Raw genomic sequence first — 19,343 nt, 5'->3', positions numbered from 1 at the left:
TTGCAACACAAATATCAAGGATTCTCCCACACAAAATGCAAAATCAGACAAAAACCTGGGAATTAATCAGTTTGGAAAAAACAATGAGCAAGAAATCATAACCTGCCCTATTGCATTATTCATCTTCAGTTATACACTGCTCAGTCCCAAAGCTGTGCTTTGATCACATAAGCAGTGAAAGTTGGCCCATAAAAAAGGCTGAGCGCCAAAGAATTGAGGCCTTTGAACTATGGTGCTGGAGAAGACTCCTACGAGTCCCTTGGACTGCAAGGTGATCAAACCGGTCAGTCCTAGAGGAGATCAACCCTGACTGCTCTTTAGAAGGCCAGATCCTGAAGCTAAAACTCAAATACTTTGGCCACCTAATGAGAAGGAAGGACTCACTGGAGAAGAGCCCAATGCTGGGAAAGGTTGAGGGCAATAGAAGAAGGGGACAACAGAGAATGAGGTGGCTGGATGGAGTCACTGAAGCAGTAGGCGTGAGCCTAAATGGACTCCAGAAGATGGTAGAGGACAGGAAGGCCTGGAGGAACATTGTCCATGGGGTCGCGATGGGTCGGACACGACTTCGCAACTAACAACAACAAGGCTGGAAAGCAACGCTGAGATCTTTCTCCATATTGTCTACTCATGGATTTCAATTCCCTGAATTCCTCAGCCAGCCATGCATTCTGGGAGTTGAAGTCCATATGTCTTAAAGTTGCCAGGTTTGGAGACCCCTGTTCTGGAACATAGATATAAACAAGTTGGAGATTTCAAGTCACATATGACTTCAGAGTTTCCAGTCCCTTGAATTTTTTTTCTAAATTATGAGCTGAAACACAAAAAAAATTAATTACATTATGTTAATGTTATTATTCATACATTAACAGTTGTATTCATTAATTTGATTTTAAATGTAAATGAAATCAAGTTTAGTTTTTGTCTGGCCTCACACTCTCTGTTTTGAAGTATGCTCCAGGCCAAGCGTGATTCTAGGCTCCAAACTCAATCATAATACATGGAGATCCTAGATAGGTGCTATGCAGAAAGATCTTTGTTTTGCTTTCAGCTGACTGATTCTGAAATGCATAATACATTAGTGTTATAGCTTGTAGCTTGAACTATTAATCTTTTTATATACAGCAAATGGCGAATATGAAGCAGTAAGTTGACTAAGGAAGAAGAGGCATTTAATCTGGCTCCTCCTTTTGCATGCATCATGTGAATCAGCAGTTAAACCAGAAATACTGGTAAAGAAAGAGGAGGAGAATTCAGAAAGGCAAACAAATTTGAAAGACGGAGAAAGGAAATCCTGGAAAAGCTGCTAACTGAAAACTCCTGGACTTCTGAGGGAAAATGGACGAAACCACCGTGGACATTGACACTCTTATTGATGAGATGGACTACATTCCCGGTCACTTTCATCTGGATATGAATTTAAATTTTGAAACTTCTGCACCAATCAGCTTCCAAGGGAGAGACCTGAAGTTGAAACGAGAGAGTCTGCTCTACGAGTTAGAGTTTGAAACTGGCTCACAGCAAAATGCCATTCAAAACCTCCTCGGGGTATTTTCCTTCTACCTGGAGGAAGTGGAGCAAGCCAAGGAGATTTTTCTGCACATCACTCAAGAACAGCCGGAGAATTTAAACGCTTGGGCCAACCTGGCCTACATTTATGACAGGTTGAACCAGGAGCAAAAGGAGGCTGAGTGCACTGAGAAGCTCTCCCACTTAATGGGTTTGGATTCAGAAGACAAACTGCAGGGAAATCACCAGGTCAGAGCAGCCCGTTGCCTGGCTGAACAGGGCTATGCTTATGCCTTTGACATCAGGCTAACAAACGAAGAGGAGAAGGTGGAGAAACTGACTGTAGGTCTCACTCTTTACAGCAAGGCTCTGGCCTATGGAAAGGAGGTAAATAAGTTATCATGCACCTTTGTGTCATTTGCATTTAGTGGGAGATTGGACTTCTATCACATACAGGTAGTCCTTGATTTAAATTTAGTGACTGTTCAGAGTTACAATGGCACTGAAAAAAAAAAGTGAATTACGACCATTTTTCACACTTATAACCGTTGCAGCATCCTCATGGTTTACATGATCAAAATTTGGACACTTGGCAATTCTCTCATATTTGTAACGGTTGCAATGTCCTGGGCTCGCTGTTTGTCACCTTCTAGCATGCAAAGTCAATGGGGAAGCCAGATTCACTTAACAACAGTCTTAATTTAACAACTGCAGTGATTCAATTAGCAAAACTGTGGCAAGAAAGGTTGTGAAATGGGGGAAAGCTCACTTAACAAATGTCTCACTTAGCAACTGAAAATTTGGGCTCAATTGTGGTTGTAAGTCGAGGACAGCCTGTATACTGAACAAAAAGTAGGCGCCAAACACTGGGAGCTAAGAGAAGGAGGAATTTTGCAGGAGACAAAGTGGATTCTTCAGCATTCTGTGTCCCAGATGACACGGTACCAGGAGAAAATTCCTAATAGCCTTCCTCAGTGTAATTTCTCCAAATATGTTGGGCTCCGTGAATATGTCCAGACACCATGAATATTGACCATGCTGGAAGAGACCAACACATGTGAAGGTCACCATGGTGGGGAAAAGGCTAGTCTTGTAAGATGATCTTTCACCAGCATCAAGACAATGCACTTATCTATTGCCCTCATTGGGTAAAAGTGTGAGTTATTAGACCAGGCATTACCTCTACAATTATGCTTACTACACTAAATAAAACATTTAGGAGGCTGAATCAGGCTTTTTCCATTATAAGCTGTACCTTTTCCATTTTTGAGCCAACATATTGTTCAGAACTGTTGTGATCACCAAGCTCCTCATCCTGCACGAAAAAGTGAAAATGGCAGTTGTTGTTGTTAGCTGCGAAGTCGTGTCCGACCCATCGCGACCCTATGGACAACATTCCTCCAGGCCTTCCTGTCCTCTACCATCTTCTGGAGTCCATTTAAGCTCATGCCTACTGCTAGCTGCGAAGTCGTGTCCGACCCATCGCGACCCTATGGACAATGTTCCTCCAGGCCTTCCTGTCCTCTACCATCTTCTGGAGTCCATTTAAGCTCACGCCTACTGCTTCAGTGACTCCATCCAGCCACCTCTGTCGTCCCCTTCTTTTATTGCCCTCGATCTTTCCCAGCATTAGGCTCTTCTCCAGTGAGTCCTTCCTTCTCATTAGGTGGCCAAAGTATTTGAGTTTTAGCTTCAGGATCTGGCCTTCTAAAGAGCAGTCAGGATTGATCTCCTCTAGGACTGACCAGTTTGATCGCCTTGCAGTCCAAGGGACTCGCAGGAGTCTTCTCCAGCACCATAGTTCAAAGGCCTCAATTCTTTGGCACTCAGCCTTTCTTATGGTCCAACTTTCACTGCCATACATTGCAACTGGGAAGACCATAGCCTTGACTATACGCACTTTTGTTGACAGGGTGATGTCTCTGCTTTTTAGTGTGCTGTCTAGATTTGCCATGGCTTTCCTCCCCAGGAGCAAGCGTCTTTTAATTTCTTGGCTACAGTCCCCATCTGCAGTGATCTTGGAGCCCAGGAAAATAAAATCTGTCACTATTTCCATTTCTTCCCCATCTATTTGCCAGGAATTGAGAGGGCCAGATGCCATGATCTTGGTTTTCTTAATGTTAAGTTTCAACCCAAGTTTTGCACTCTCCTTCTTCACCCGTAACAAGAGGCTCTTTAGTTCTTCTTCACTTTCTGCCATTAGAGTGGTATCATCTGCGTATCTTAGGTTGTTGATATTTCTTCCGGCAATCTTAATTCCAACTTTTGATTCATCTAGCCCTGCCTTTCTCATGATGTGCTCTGCATATAAGTTAAATAGGCAGGGCGACAGTATACAGCCTTGCCGGACTCCTTTCCCAATTTTGAACCAATCAGTGGTTCCGTGTCCAGTTCTCACTGTTGCTTCTTGACCCGCATATAGGTTTCTCAAGAGACAAATAAGATGGTCTGGTACTCCCATCTCTTTAAGAACTTGCCACAGTTTGTTATGATCCACACAATCAAAGGCTTTAGCATAGTCAATGAAGCAGAAGTAGATGTTTTTCTGGAACTCCCTAGCTTTCTCCATGATCCAGCGTATGTTGGCAATTTGATCTCTAGTTCCTCTGCCTCTTCGAAATCCTGCCTGTACTTCTGGTAGTTCTCGATCCACATACTGCTGAAGTCTAGCTTGTAGGATTTTAAGCATGACTTTACTGGCATGAGAAATGAGTGCAATGGTGCGATAGTTTGAACATTCTTTGGCACTGCCTTTCTTTGGAATTGGAATGTAAACTGATCTTTTCCAATCCTGTGGCCACTGTTGAGTTTTCCAAATTTGCTGGCAAATTGAGTGTAGCACTTTTACTGCACTGTCTTTTAAGATTTTGAATAGCTCAGCTGGAATACTGTCACCTCCACTAGCTTTGTTGTTGCTCAGCTTTTCTAAGGCCCACTTCACTTCACATTCTAGGATGTCTGGCTCGAGGTCAGTGACCACCTCATTGTGATTATCAGGGACGTTAAGCTCATTCTTGTATAGTTCTTCTGTGTAATTTTGCCACCTCTTCTTAATCTCTTCTGCCTCTGTTAGGTCCCTGCCAGAAAATGGCAGTGCCAATGGATAATAATGTGAAAAGGATTTTTTTGGTGGAATCTTAATTTTGTCTGTTCTTCTGTGTAAGGTATAGAGCAGACATGTCAAACACAAGGCCAGGGGGCCAGATCCGGCCCGCGAAGTGGTTTCATGTGGCCCGCAAAGCCATCCTGGAAACAGTGAGGGAATGCCCCCCCCCACTGCCTTGGCCCTGGCCCAGAGACCCTCCTCCTGCCAGAGACCCTCAGATCTGTCCCACTCCTGCCCAGGCCCCCATAGGCCCCCTTGATGCAAATGATGTAGAGCTGGCCATGGCCACCCAGTAGGCCATACGTACTCCAGCCATGGCCACCCAGTAGGCCACGCCCACCCTGGCCATACCCACCTGGCCCCCCTGAGGGCAACCGCAATGCTGATGCGGCCCTCAATGAAATTGAGTTTGACACCCCTGGTATAGAGCTATCCTGGTGGCTTAGCATATTATGAGAACCTAGCCATTGTGGCTTATAAAGTAGAGGTGACGGCTTGGTGTGTTCTGCACAGTCTGCAATAATTTAATCATGAAGTCATGGTTACATTATTTTGTAGGAAATTGCACAGAACAGTCTATTACCTACTAACGAGTAGAAGTTAGCAAAGAAAGGATACCATGCTTTAGCCGGCTTTTGATCATGAAGGAGTTAAACAGATTAAATAAATAAGTCCTAGCACTCTGTAACTAATTGCTTCATGGTTGGCTGAAGCATTTTAGAGGCACTTTTTTTTAGGACTATAAGAAATATACCCAAATAATCAAGGTAGGAAGGATTTAGGTTAATAGGTTAAAACATTTAAAGTTGAATGTCAAGGACATTTCTGAACAGACCTGGTCCATCCCAAACAGTATTAACTTTCAGTTTTATGATTAGGATCTTCATTATTGTGGTTAATTACACAGCCAGATGTTTAGACTGGGTTTGGCATTTTTATCCACCTGTCAAGTCCTTCCCAAGGACCTGGGATAGGCAGATGTTGTTTCTTATTTTGTTACTATTATTTCCCAGTTTATAGCTCCCAGCCACTACAGGCCACAACACAAGATAGGACGCTAAACTGGGACTATTTGTTTTAGCACAATATTTACACTAAAGGGATGGTCTATGTTTAATTTTATATCATTGTGCAGGATCCAAAGTTCTTAGTCACTGCAAAAAACAGACAGAATGGAATCAAAATGACCTTCATAAATATGTTTTAAAGTGGTTGCCTGATAGACATATAGAGTAAAAATATTGTTCTTTAACCAGGAGCTTTCTGTAATAGGAAAACTATTTTTTTATTTGCTGTATTTGTGATATTTTGAACTATCACCTATATAAAGAATTGTTAGTGAAGTAGGCCCACAATTTATAATCAATTACCAATTATTTATTAAAAATTATGCATATGCATAAACTGGCATAGTATCCAAGAAAATACAGTAATGTTTTCTCAGTGAAGATAGTTCATCTGACTGATTTCATTTAATTTGTTAGCTATATACAGTGCATTCAGAAAGTATTTAGATCCCCTCCACCTGATTCTACAGTGGTTGAAATTCATTTTTTCTCATTAATCTACACTCAGTACCCCATAATGACAAAGTGAAAACAGAATTTTAGAACTGTCTGTAAATTTATTAAAAAGAAAAAAAACTGAAATATCACATTGGCACAAATACTCAGACCCTTCACTCAGTACTTTGTTGAAGCACCTTTGGCAGCAATTACAGCCTGGAGTCTTTCTGTGTATGACGTGACAAGCTTTACACACCTGGATTGGGGGGATTTTCTGCCATTCTTCCTTGCAAATCCTCTCAAGCTCAGTCCGATTGGATGGTGACCATTGGTAGACAGACATTTTCAGGTCCCTCCAGAGATGTTCAATAGGGTTCAAGTCAGGGCTCTGGCTGGGCCACTCTAGGACATTCATAGAGTCATCCCTCAGCCATTCCTGTGTTGCTTTGGCTGTGTGGTTAGGATCATTTTTATGTTGGAAAGTAACCTTCAACCCAGTCTGAGGTCCTGAGCGCGGTGGAACAGATTTTCATTGAGGATATCCCTGTACTTTGCTCCATTCAGCTTTCCTTGACTAGTCTCCCAGTCCATGCTGCTGAAAAACACCCCCACAGCATGATGTCGCCACCACCATGCTTCACGTGTGGGATGATATTGGGCAGGTGATGAGCGATGCCTGGTTTCCTCCAGACATAACATTTAGAATTGAGGCCAAACAGTTCAATCTTGGTTTCATCAGACCAGAGAATCTTGTTGCTCACAGTCTGAGAGTCCTTCAGGTGCTTTTTTGCAAACTCCAAGCGGGCTTTCATATGTTTTGGACTGAGCAGAGGATTCCATCTAGCCACTCTGCCATAAAGCCCAGATCAGTGAAGGGTTAGAGTGACAGTTGTCGTTCTGGATCTCTGTCCCATCTCACACAAAGGATCTCTGGAGTTCAGTCAGAGTGACCATTGGGTTCCTGGTCACCTCTCTTACTAAGGCCCTTCTCCCCCATTTGCTCAGTTTGACCAGTCACCCAGCTCTTGGAAGAGTCCTAGTTGTACCAAACTTCTTCCATTTGAGAATTATGGAGGCCACTGTGATCTTAGGAACTTTCAGTGCAGCAGAAATTTTATTGTAGCCTTCCCCAGTGCCTTGTAATGATCCTGTCTCTGAACTCTGCAGGCAGTTTCTTTGACCTCATGGCTTTTGCTCTGTTACAGTATGCAGTATACAGTACAGGTATAGTATAGGGGGTACCTTGCTCAATAGTAGTAACTGTGAGAGGGATCTCGGAGTCCTAGTGGACAATCACTTCAATATGAGCCAGCAGTGTGCTGCACCTGCCAAAAAAACCAACACAGTGCTAGGCTGCATTAACAGGGGAATAGAATCAAGATCATCTGAAGTATAAATGCCACTTTACAATGCCTTGGTAAGGCCACACTTGGTATACTGCATCCAGTTTTGGTCACCACAATGTAAAAAAGATGTTGAGACTCTAGAAAGAGTACAGAGAAGAGCAACAAAGATGATTATGGGGCTGGAGATTAAAACATATAAGGAATAGCTGCTGGAATTGGGTATGTCTAGTTTAATGAAGAGAAGGACAAGGGGGGACATGATAGCAGTGTTCCAAAATCTCAGGGTCTGCCACAAAGAGGAGGGACTCAAGCTATTCTCCAAAGCGCCCAAAGGCAGGACAAGAAGCAATGGATGGAAACTAATCAAGGAGAGAAGCAACCTAGAACTAAGGAGAACAACAGTTCTGACAGTTAGAACAATTAACCAGTGGAACAACCTGCCTCCAGAAGCTGTGAATGCTCCAACACTGGACGTTTTTAAGAAGAGACTGGACAGCCATTTGTCCGAAATGGTATAGGGTTTCCTGCCTGAGCAGGGGGTTAGACTAGATGACCTCCAAGGTCCCTTCCAACTACTACTACTACTACTACTAATTATTATTATTATTATTATTATTATTATTATTATTGTTGTTGTTGTTGTTGTTGTTGTTGTTGTTGTTGTTATTGTTATTGTCAGTTGCATACAGCATTGAAGCCTTCTATAGAGAGGTGTGTACCTGTCATGTCCAATCAATTTAATTTACCACAGGTCAACTCCAATCAAGGTGTAGAAACATGTGAGCAATGATCAAAAGAAATGGGAGGCATCTGAGCTAAATTTCAAATGTTGCAAAGGGTCTGAACACTTATGCCAATGTGATATTTCAGTTTTTTCATTTTAATAAATTTACAGACAGTTCTAAAAGTCTGTTTTCACTTTGTCATTATGGGGTACTGAGTATAGATTAATGAGGGGAAAAAATGAATTTCAACAACTGTAGAATCAGGCTGCACCATAACAAAATTGACAAAAGTGAAGGGCGTCTGTATGCTTACTGAATGCACTGCATATGCATGAGAATATTCAGGCACAAGAGAGGTCTGATTTTGAATCCCCACGTATGGTATAATCTGTTCAGGTTTTGTTTCTGTTTTTTTTTCCTATTTCTAAATTATGTTTTAATTTTTATTATGTATAGTGCTTTTTTAAAATATTGCTCCTATAATTACATTCAATATATATTATAATACTTTTTTAATGTCAGTCTCCCCTCTCAGTGGATTTGCAGAACAGGATAAATAATTACTACTCAACCATTTTTATAGAGCTGACGAACTGATTAGGCTCTTCATTTATAGGATTCAGTTTATTATCTCAAATGAGGCGGGCTTTACGTTTTGTGTTGCATGGTTTGTGGATTGGAGCAAGAACAGGGCTGGCAACTACAATCTTTGATTTCAGGGAATAATGTCCTATGACTGCTATCCAGGGAATGCAATCACTCAGTCACCAGTGGCTAATCAGACTCTTTTTTTCCCCTCACCTTCCCACTCTTCCTCTCAATTTCAGATACCTTCAGAAGAGAAAAGGAGCTGGTATTTTGCCATGGCCACTCTGCACATCAGGTGAGACACAGGAAGGAGTCCAAAATGAAAAGTCACCATCACTTGATTCCTCAAAGAAAGGATATCAAAATAACAGAAGGAGAACATCTTGGGACAAAGTGGCAGAGATTTCTTGTTCCACTGAAGGCTGGAGCACAAGTCCTCGACTTACAACCATTTTTTTTAGTGACTGTTCAAAGTTACTAAAAAAAAGTTACTTGACTGTTTTTCACACTTAAAACTGTTGCACAGTCCCCAGGGTCATGTGATAAAAATTCGGGTGCTTGGCAACTGGCATGTATTTATGACAGTTGCAGTGTCCCTGGTCGTGTGATCACGTTTTGCAGCCTTCTGACAAGCAAAGGCAATGGGAAAGCCGTATTCACTTTACAACCACAAGTGCAATGATTCACTTAACAACTGTGGCTTAGAAAGGCTGTAAAATGGGGCCAAACTCACTTAACATCTGTCTTACTTAGCAACAGAAAGTTTGGGCTCAGTCGAAGACTACCTGTATTTTGAAATACGATTTTAAAAAAAAATCTTGCTCTTATTCCAACCAGCTCACAACAATGTTTACCCTTATTAATCTGCTGACAAGATCCCAATTAAGGTATCAAGATGATAAGAGAACTATGAACAGGTTTACAGAGCATTTTAAAATAATATAATGTTACAGCTAACTTAATTCATGTCAGTGGTATAGTATTAAATTAAGAGGAAAACATTATACTGTTTTCCTCATGCTGTTTTGCTGATCTAAAATTTACTTGCAAATATTTGCAAATTGCAGCACTGAAGAAATATAGTTCAGGAAAACCTTGGTATTTTTTTTTAAAAAAAACCCTTGCACTCTTCCACCCACACCATAGCACTAACGTGAAGCAGATTGCTCACAGGTTTTATTATTTTTAAAACCAGCAAGAGATATCTGAGCACTGTGAAATGATCAGCATTGTCTCCCACCCAGGCTTTCTGATTCTCACATAAAATAGACTCAAGACTGATCAGTTGATGAATCTGTGCCACGTCTTTCCTTCCTTGCAACTTCTTCTTGGTGACAATTTGGAATGTTTAATCAAAATAATAATAATAATAATAATAATAAATATAATAATAATAATAAATAATAATAATAATAATAATAAATATAATAATAATAATAATAATAATAATAAATATAATAATAATAATAATAATAATAATAATAATAATAATAATAATAATAAGAAGAAGAAGAAGAAGAAGAAGAAGAAGAAGTTGGAAGGGACCTTGGAGGTCATCTAGTCCAACCCCCTGCTCAGGCAGGAAACCCTATACCATTTCAGGCAAATGGCTGTCCAGTCTCTTCTTAAAAACCTCCAGTGTTGGAGCATTCACCACTTCTGGAGGCAGGTTGTTCCACTGGTTAATTGTTCTAACTGTCAGGAAGTTTCTCCTTAGTTCTAGGTTGCTTCTCTCCTTGACTAGTTTCCATCTGTTGCTTCTTGTCCTGCTTCTTGACATGTACAGGTAGTCCTCAACGTACAACCACAATTGAGCCCAAAATTTATGTTGCTGAGACATTTGTCAAGTGAGTTTTGCCCCACTTTACGACTTTTCTTGCCACATTTGTTCAGTGAATCACTGTAGTTGTTAAATTAGTAACACCGTTGTTAAGCAAATCTGGCTTCCCCATTGACTTTGCTTGTCAGGAGGTCACAAAAGGTAATCACATGACCCCAGGACACTGCAACCATCATAAATATGAGTCAGTTGTCAAGTGTCTGAATGTAAATTATATGATCATGGGATGCTGCAAGGGTCGTAAGTGTGAAAAATGGTCATAACTCACTTTTTTTTCCAGTGATGTTGTAACTTTGAACAGTCATTAAGTGAACTGTTGTAAATCAAGGACTACCTGTATCATAGCCCAACTAAAAAAACTGACAGGTAGCTGGCCATGCCGAAATTTTAACACACCCCGTGGATTGTTTGCTTTCTTCCAAATGGGCAAGGCAGAACAAGATTTTCAGTTTTAAAAAGAACAACTTCCTTGAAATGGAAGTTCCCTATACACAAAGGGGATACATTGAGATTTGTCAACTTGCCCGTTGTTGGCAAAATCGAGGAAGCAAGAATGGCGCAAATTTTAGGAAGCTATCTTTAATACCAGTCTGGGGTATATACAAAATGGTGAAAACTGTAACAGGAAATTCTCAACCTTATTTCTTATTTTATTGTTAACATTTATCGAGTCAGTTTTTGAATCCTCGCAACTGCATGAACGAATCTCTGAAGTTTGCTTGGCAAGGTTTTCCAGATGTGCCTTGCCATTGCCTGCTTCCCAAGCCAACTTTGTGCCTAAGGCGCGGGACTAGAACTCATGGTATCCTGGTTTTTTTGCCCGATGCCTTAACCATCACACCAAACTGGCTTCCTTTAACCTCAGTTATAATGAGTTACTTAAGGAAGAGCCTCTTTGAAACACTGTCATCCTATATCTGTCTCCTCTAGACTGAGTTCTTCTCCATTAAGCCCTTTATCTTTCATTTTCCCAGTTGTTTCCAAAACAATTGCTAGCCCCTAGTTAGGATAATGTTAGATCAGCAGGAACTCATCTCCTACTAAAAGTTGTAGGTCATTTACTAAATGAGTATGCTTCATCTAGTAAAGATCTTGCATGGAGCCTTGAGCACAAATGCCCCAGCCTGTATTCTGTTGTGCTCCTGGATCCAATATTACAGCTACTTTCCGACATGGTTCTGATATCTTGAGAATTCACCTTTGACAATTCCCAGAGTTGGTGAGAAATTGGCGTGCATCATACAGTGAATACAACTGGGAAAGCTGCATTATATTGCAGTTATACAAGACTCTGAAAAAGGGATCAGTGCCAAAATAGATGAGCTTAAACATGTCACATCACTTAAAAAGCAAAGGTCAAGATCAGATAATTTTGGAATGGGAACAGGGAGGAAAACAATAATATTGGTGAGGGGGGACTAGCTCTCTTTAGTGGCCCCAGGAATGGAATTTTATACCAGTGGAAAGGAAGGGGCCATTTCAATCATGAGAAAGAGGGAAAATCTTCATAAAAGTTACTCCCCCCCTTCCACCTGGCTAAGGTTTTTTCTTTTAACTGAATATAATTGCAAGTCTTGTATTTAATTTGACATTGAGATAAATATGTTAACACTTCTTGTAGACATACGTAGCTAATGAATAGAGGTAGTCCTTGATTTACAGCCACAACTGAGCCCAAAATTTCTGTGGTTAAGTGAGACATTTGTTAAGTGAGTTTTGCCCCATTTTACGACCTTTCTTTCCAGTTCTTAATAACTGTTGTTAAGTGAATCACTGCAGTTGATAAGTTAGTAACAAGGTTATTAAGTGAATCTGGCTTCCCCGTTGACTTTGCTTGTCAAAAGGTCGCAAGAGGGGATCACACGATCTTGGGACACAGCAACAGTCATAAGTATGAAACAGTTGCCAAGCATCCAAATTTTGATCACATGATCATGGGGGATGCTACAAAGGTGGTAACTGTGAAAAATGGTCATAAATCACTTTTTCAGTGTTGTTGTAACTTTGAATGGTCACTTAATGATCTGTTGTAAGTCGAGGACTACTTGTACACAGATGAAGTATGATATTAACTAAAATATATATGGGTAATTTGAACCCAGCACACTTCCAGTCAATCTCTATGTCCAGATCAGACCACACAACAGGCTTCCATGGCAAGTGATGAGCAATACTGATCTTAAACCAGGGGGTGAAAATAATGATTTGAATGAGGCAAGGTGGTAGTACATTAAGAACTTTGTCTGCAAGGATCCCTTATCTGATTATTTTATACCAACTTATGTCTCTGGAATAATTTGACAACCTCCCGCTATCAAATTTAAAGAATGAATCAAAAGATAACAGAAGTGGCTAATTCACAATGATACAACAAGTTTCCTCTGGACCACATCACCCTCTAGGACAGCGGTCTGCAAGTTTGACAACTTTTAAGACTTGCGGACTTCAGCTCCCAGAATTCCTCAGCCAGAATAGCTGAAGTCCGCAAGTCTTAAAGTTGTCAAGGTTGCAGACCCCTGCTCTAGGAGTATCGCATTTAAAAGTGGATAATGGAAAGAACAGAATTCAAAGAAGTATTTCCAACATTTGATTTTTAAAAAAATAATAATAATTGTATCAGAATTTTTTTTTAAGTGCATTGCCTGCATGCACACATCTGTATGTATGAATGATACTAGTTCCTCTTTTTTACTTCAGACTAGATGGAGTGTGGATGAACAAAGGTGAGGATGAAAAGAAGAGACTGACAGCTTTCAACAGAATTCTGGTTTTGCTTCAACAAGTACTGAAGTCATCTAATCTGCACTACAGAGGTTGGGGAAATGATTCATTAGCCCCCCAAAGGCTATAGCAAGGACCGAGCTGGGTCAGACCATTGGGATACCACTGCCAGAATGCATGTATTTGCTTGCACACACACATACACACCAAAAAAGTCTGTTAGCATCTTTTCCGATTAAGCATCTTTTCCGATTTTCATGATAAGGCATAAGCTTTTGTGCTGCATCTCACTTGATCAGATCCATCGTGTCTCAATTGATGTAGGTTTTTAAATTGGGATAGAGAAGGAAAACAAAGGAAAGAGAGGTTGATGGTTGCCATGGACCAATATGGCTCATTTCCTACAGCAACTCAAATGTACACACAAATATACGTACACAATTCCATTTTCTTATCAACTGATAATTGAGCTGGAAGGGACCTTGGAGGTCTTCTAGTCCAACCCTCTGCTCAAGCATTTCAGACAAGTGATTCTCTAGTCTCTTCTTAAAAACCTCCACTGATGAAGCACCCACAACTTCTGATGGCGAGCAGTTCCACTGGTTAATTGTTCTCACTGTTAGGAAGCTTCTCCTTAATTCATGTGCATTATCACAACGGTTACATCCCCCAGGCTGATTGCAATCAATTCTTCATACTCAGATGCTTTTGCCTCTATAATGTCCTGGAACCAAAAGAGCACTCTGCGCTCTTCTAGCAGTTTTGTTGCTGTACCTCTCACACATGTTAATCGGGGTCTTTTCATTTGGAAAAAACAGTCCAATCATCTGTTGCTTAGAATAATATATGCAGGCATACAGATTAATTTTTTTAAAAAAATGCAGAGCAATATAAACAGAATGATGAATGTGTAAGTACTGTATGTGGGCATTTACTTATTTCAATTATTTACATAATGTGAGCTACAACAAATGTAAGCTGATCTCTACTTTCCATCAGTTCACATGTTCAGAAGCAGTGAAGAAAAGAGGTATGCTCTAATGCAGGGGTGTCAAACTCACAACATCACGTGACGTGTTGTGACGTATCGTGACTTTTTTTCCTTTGTGGGCAATGGGGTGGGTGCAGTTTTGCCATGACGCATCAGGCCCACGGGCTGGCAGTTTGACACCCCTGCTCTATCTTCCAAGATACCTTTTCCATTTCACAGTCTAGCCCAGGGGTGTCAAACTGCTGGCCCGCAGGCCGGATGCATCATCCAGAAGCCACGCCCACCCCATTGCTGGCAATGGCAAAACAGTCCCAATACATCTCATGTCACATGATGTTGTGAGTTTGACATGTCTGGTCTAGCCTATAGGTCTGTGTTGCCCTGACGGTTGCCCATCCAGATATTAACCAGGACTAAACTGGCTTAGCTAGAATGCATCAGAATTTTCTGATGTGGAAAACCCTTTCTATACCTATACCTATACCATCCCAGAGGCTGTCTCCAATTAATAAGTAAAGATTTAAGTTTAATAAGGCACAAACTTCCTCTTTATTTCTGTATGGAATGATCTGCTCTGAAGTATTTCCTACTTTTTCTCTAGCTTTGGCTTGGTGCTATCTTGGGATGCTACTAGAAAGGAAATATTCTTTCTTAACTACTCCCCTGGGCATTGATGAGTGTGGTTATGCTGGAACTGATCCCCTGGATTGCTTTGGAAAGGTAGGCTGATACAATTAATCACTACAAAAAGACAAAGAAGGGAATGGTACCCAGGTGCCCAACATTTTTAATGACAATATTTCAATAGCAATAGCACTTAGACATATATACTGCTTCACATTCTTCTCTAAGTAATGTACAGAGACAGCATATTGCCCCCAACAATCTGGGTCCTCATTTTACCCAAATCGGAAGGATGGAAAGCTGAGTCAACCTTGAGCCTGTAAGGATCAAACTTCTGGCAGTGGGCAGAGTTAGCCTGCGATACTGCATTCTAACTACTGTGCCACCATGGCTTATAATATATTAGTTGCTTCGTTGTTTAATGTTCTTTCTACTGAATAACACATAACAAGCACTGTATCTTCCTTCACCATTTTACTCTCTTTTACAACTGATGGTGAGATTCAAAGTTGATTCCTTCCCTCAACACCGGTGAGGCTTATCCTTCCCTTCTCAATCCTAAATCAAGCACATCCACATCCCTAAACTACATTGCAGGGACAAGGGCAATGCATAGCAAGGAAACTTGTTGATTGATTAATTGGAAGCAGGTGCAAAAAATCCTGGTTGTGTAGGTAATCTACCTGAGCTGGGTACATCCTTCTCTATGCTAGCAACCTCAGCCTCCCAACATTGGATAGTATAAGCACAGCCATTTCCATGAGTGTCTCTAGAATGCTGAATAGGAAGTTCTACTTGATCACAATCCCATTCATGCAGTTTTCTTCAAGGGATGTAAGAGGAACAATACTTCAAATCTTATTTTAGAATATGAAGTTTTGAGCATTGATGTGGGGACAAGTTCAGTCCACACAGAAATGTGGGGGCAACACATACTACCCTCCCCCACTCCTTTTTTAAATATAGGATTGAGTACTTAGAACAAAGAGATGTGCCCAGAAACAATACTTCAGGGCTATAAGGAAAGGATGATTTTATTGGTTTCATCTTCTCCTTTGTATGCAAGCAAGAGAAGCAAAAAGCTTCTTCCAAGAGTCACAGTTACAAAGGAGGAAGAGGAGGGATATTGCTTATCTGCTTCTATTGTACTGTAATGCTAGTTCACTGATATGAGGAATATTCCTAAAGCTTTAAATATTAGCCAAGTGTAAATAATTGAACATGCCATTTTTTGTGTGGTGGCACAGTGGTTAGAACGCAGAATTGCAGGGTAATTCTACTGACTGCCAGGAGTTCGATTCTCACTCATTCGAGGTTGATTCAGACTCCCATCCTTCCGAGGTCAGTAAAATGAGGACCCAGATTGTTGGGGGCAACATGCTATAAACTGCTTAGGTAGGACTGTAAAGCACTGTGAAGTGGTATATAAGTCTAAGTACTATTGTTATTCTATTGCTTTGCTAAATCTTCAGTTCCTTCTAGGGAACTGGCCAAATATTTATTTTCAGCCACAAATTAAAGACGAGGGCATGTCCAAGGTGGGATCTTCTACTTTTAAAATATCTTGGCAGACAGCCTGGGGACTTTACAGTCTTGGACTACAATCCCTCTCACCCCAACCACCTGGCTGATTATTATGGAAGATGGAATCTAATCCAGCATCCAGGTGGGGGTGAAAAGGTGTGAAAATTCAACAACTTTCTTGGATGTTAAGTCAAAATGAGTAACCAGGCTTTTACAGTAACAAGAAGTATTAACATAGTAGAGAAATCCTTTCTTTTGTTCAATTGCCACTTAACACAAGTGGCCAAAGATCTCCAGCTGTTAACCTGTGTCCAAATTGTGAATGTAATTGATCGTAGTTTCCCTGTTCATGGCAACTGATGATTAATGGAGAAAAATGTATTTGCTTTTAAGGCAATAGAGGTTGCTAGAGATAATCCACCTGTTCTCAACCGTCTGTCAAAAATCTTCCATTTCCTTGGCAAGCTAGAGATGGCAATGGCCGTTTGCAACATGGCTCTGGATGTATTGCCTGATCCAGGACTTAACTGGCAGGCATATTGTATGCGTGCTAAGGTAGGTAGCTCACCCTTAAAAAATAACTCACTTAGCAAAACAATTGGGGATACTTTTGTATAGATGATTGAAGTTATCCATGCAGTCCTACCCAGTGAGAGCATTTCCAAAGGATCCAATGCCTTTTTTAAAAACAATAATAATAATAATAATCTTTTATTACATCAAACTAATTGGACATGATTGAACAGAATTTTTTAAAAAGCAGGTAAAAGGATATACATTAGACTGTATACACAACATTATATAACTTTGGCATTAAAAGGAGGTATAGCAGACAATTGGACCAACACATGGAAAGTCTGAAGTTCTCAGAATTCCTCACCTAGAGACCCTTATGTTTTCATCCCAAACTTCCTGCCTTGGTATAGTTGTTTGGTAGTGTACCACCTCTTGTTTTCCAGGGGAATGTTTTCGTTGGCATCTTTTTCCTGAGACCAGTATTTCTCAACAATGGCAAATTTAAGATGTGTGGACTTCAACTCCCAGAATTCCTTATGCTGCTGGAGAATTCTGGGAATTGAAGTCCAATCTTAAGGTTAAGAAGCACTGCTTTAGATAGATCACATCCCTCCATTCCCTTCTAGGAGGCTCAAAAGCAGAGAGAGTCACAATTTCTCTCAGCAGCTCCCAAACGTTTTAGCAGTGATAAAACCAAATCAAGTCAACTGAGCTCTATACATCTATGTTTAGATGCTGATTAAACTGTATTTACGGGATGTGGAACGTGTGAAGATAGGCTTGGCTGAAATGCCAGACCAGAGCAATCTTTTGGGGGCCAAAGTTGATCTTGAAAAAGTCGTCAAAGTCCAACCCTGCGTGAAAACTTACCTTGATCTCGGCCAGGTAAGTGAAATCGTCCACGCTGTCCAGATATTTTCACTGAGTTAACTATTTTAGGGGACTTCCAGATGGAGAACACTAAACTACTTTGGATACTAAACCAAAGGTTTTGGGTAGCTATTCCATTTTTTTTTCTCCTGACAAAAAGAGGCAGAAGGGTTGATGGAAAGAGTGGGGAGATGAACAGAGAGAAATTGTAGTTTTCATTTTGTAGTTTTCATTTTGTAGATTGTAGTTTTCCACATCCTGTGGACTTCTTGATTCTTTAGATTAAAAAAAAAAATGATGCTTTTTAAAAAAATTATGACCTTGGGTTCCCTCCCCCCCCCCCTTTTTTTTGAAAAAAATTCTAGGTATATTACTACCTGGGAGTTGATGCTATGCAGGAGCTTTTCCTTGTGGATGAAAAAGCCCTCAACAAAGCCCTTGTGCTCTTTGCTAAAGCCATGGAATTAGACCTGGGAAATGTCTTGCCTGAACTCCAGGTGCTGAAAGGGAAATGTCTTTGGATTAAAAACGAGACGCTGGAAGCCATGGAGTGCTTCAAGCAGGCCATAGAGCTGGACGATGTGGGTTCCACGCACAGAGAGAGCTTCCGGTGCTTAATGGAACTTCTGCTTACTCTCTTTGCTCAGAAGAGGATCAATATGGAGACGCTAATGAAAGAGGTAGAGCTGTGGGTGAAGAAGGCAGAAGAGAAATATGCAAACCAGCAAGTGCAACAGGAACTTCGACTAGTCTGTCGGCATCACACCAATGAGGTACTTGAACTTTCCAAGGCTATGTTGGCTCAAGGGAAGACCGAACTGGTGAAGCTGCTTTTTGAGACCATGAAATGTGATTTTCATCGACCCAGGCTCAGTGAACGTTCGTTCTCTTTCTGACCTGCGGCTTCAAGTATCTCTTCGTCTGTCTACTACCTAAGCAGTTACGGTGATCTTCAGAAATGGCTGTTCTTTCTCTGTGTGTCTTTTTTTAAAATAATAATAACAATAATAATAATACATTCAAAAATATGGGTTCATTGAATATTGCCCGTATAGAAGTGTTTGTGCATCTTACCTTCATTTGCATTGAAGCAAAATTAGTGTACAAGTTTTTAAAGCTCAGCAAATTCTTACAGGAGTCAGACAAGATGTCAGAGAAAAGAGGGGAAGTAACAAAGAAATTATGAAAAAATAAGTGAAATATTTAACCCAGGGAGTCTGTACTTTACACAGTGCTGATACTGTACAAAGCTTCCACCTTAGGACTGATTTTGAACTGCAGATCTTAGCATATGAAAATTGGTTCTTTAACAATAGCAATTCTTTAACAATTGCTCCGGGCTGAGCAGCGTTTCTGCTCCGTGCTTTTGGGAGCAGAACAAGGCGTTAGCAACCATCCCTGCCAGCAGGAAAGCATTTTGGAGTGTGAGGATGCAGGCAGAGCAATACAGGAGATCAAGGTGAAAGTGGACTTTTGTT

General features: G+C 40.7%; 1 protein-coding gene across 1 annotated transcript; it reads left to right on the top strand.

Moving 5' to 3' along the window:
- The first annotated feature begins 1,288 nt into the window (after positions 1–1,288).
- On the top strand, positions 1,289–18,868 carry TTC22 (tetratricopeptide repeat domain 22). The gene is made up of 7 exons (XM_083357373.1): positions 1,289–1,896; positions 9,019–9,074; positions 13,317–13,432; positions 14,933–15,051; positions 16,873–17,034; positions 17,728–17,880; positions 18,231–18,868. Exons 1-7 carry the CDS (start codon positions 1,339–1,341, stop codon positions 18,759–18,761), a joined length of 1,695 nt encoding a protein of 564 aa, XP_083213499.1. The 5' UTR covers positions 1,289–1,338; the 3' UTR covers positions 18,762–18,868.
- The last annotated feature ends 475 nt before the right edge of the window (positions 18,869–19,343 follow it).

This window comes from Vipera ursinii, assembly GCF_947247035.1.
Source record: "Vipera ursinii genome assembly, chromosome: 3".
NCBI classification, from domain to species: domain Eukaryota; kingdom Metazoa; phylum Chordata; class Lepidosauria; order Squamata; family Viperidae; genus Vipera; species Vipera ursinii.
Note: the sequence above shows the minus strand (reverse complement) of the source record. Positions and strands in the feature narration are given on the sequence as shown.

What these genes read in the sequence shown, in the direction of transcription:
- TTC22 (XM_083357373.1), top strand. Translation starts at nt 1,339, where the DNA reads ATGGACGAAACCACCGTGGACATTGACACTCTTATTGATGAGATGGAC. An exon ending in ATGGCCACTCTGCACATCAG is followed by an intron (nt 9,075 to 13,316) that starts GTGAGACACAGG and finishes TTTTTACTTCAG; the next exon opens with ACTAGATGGAGTGTGGATGA. An exon ending in CCCTGGATTGCTTTGGAAAG is followed by an intron (nt 15,052 to 16,872) that starts GTAGGCTGATAC and finishes TTTGCTTTTAAG; the next exon opens with GCAATAGAGGTTGCTAGAGA.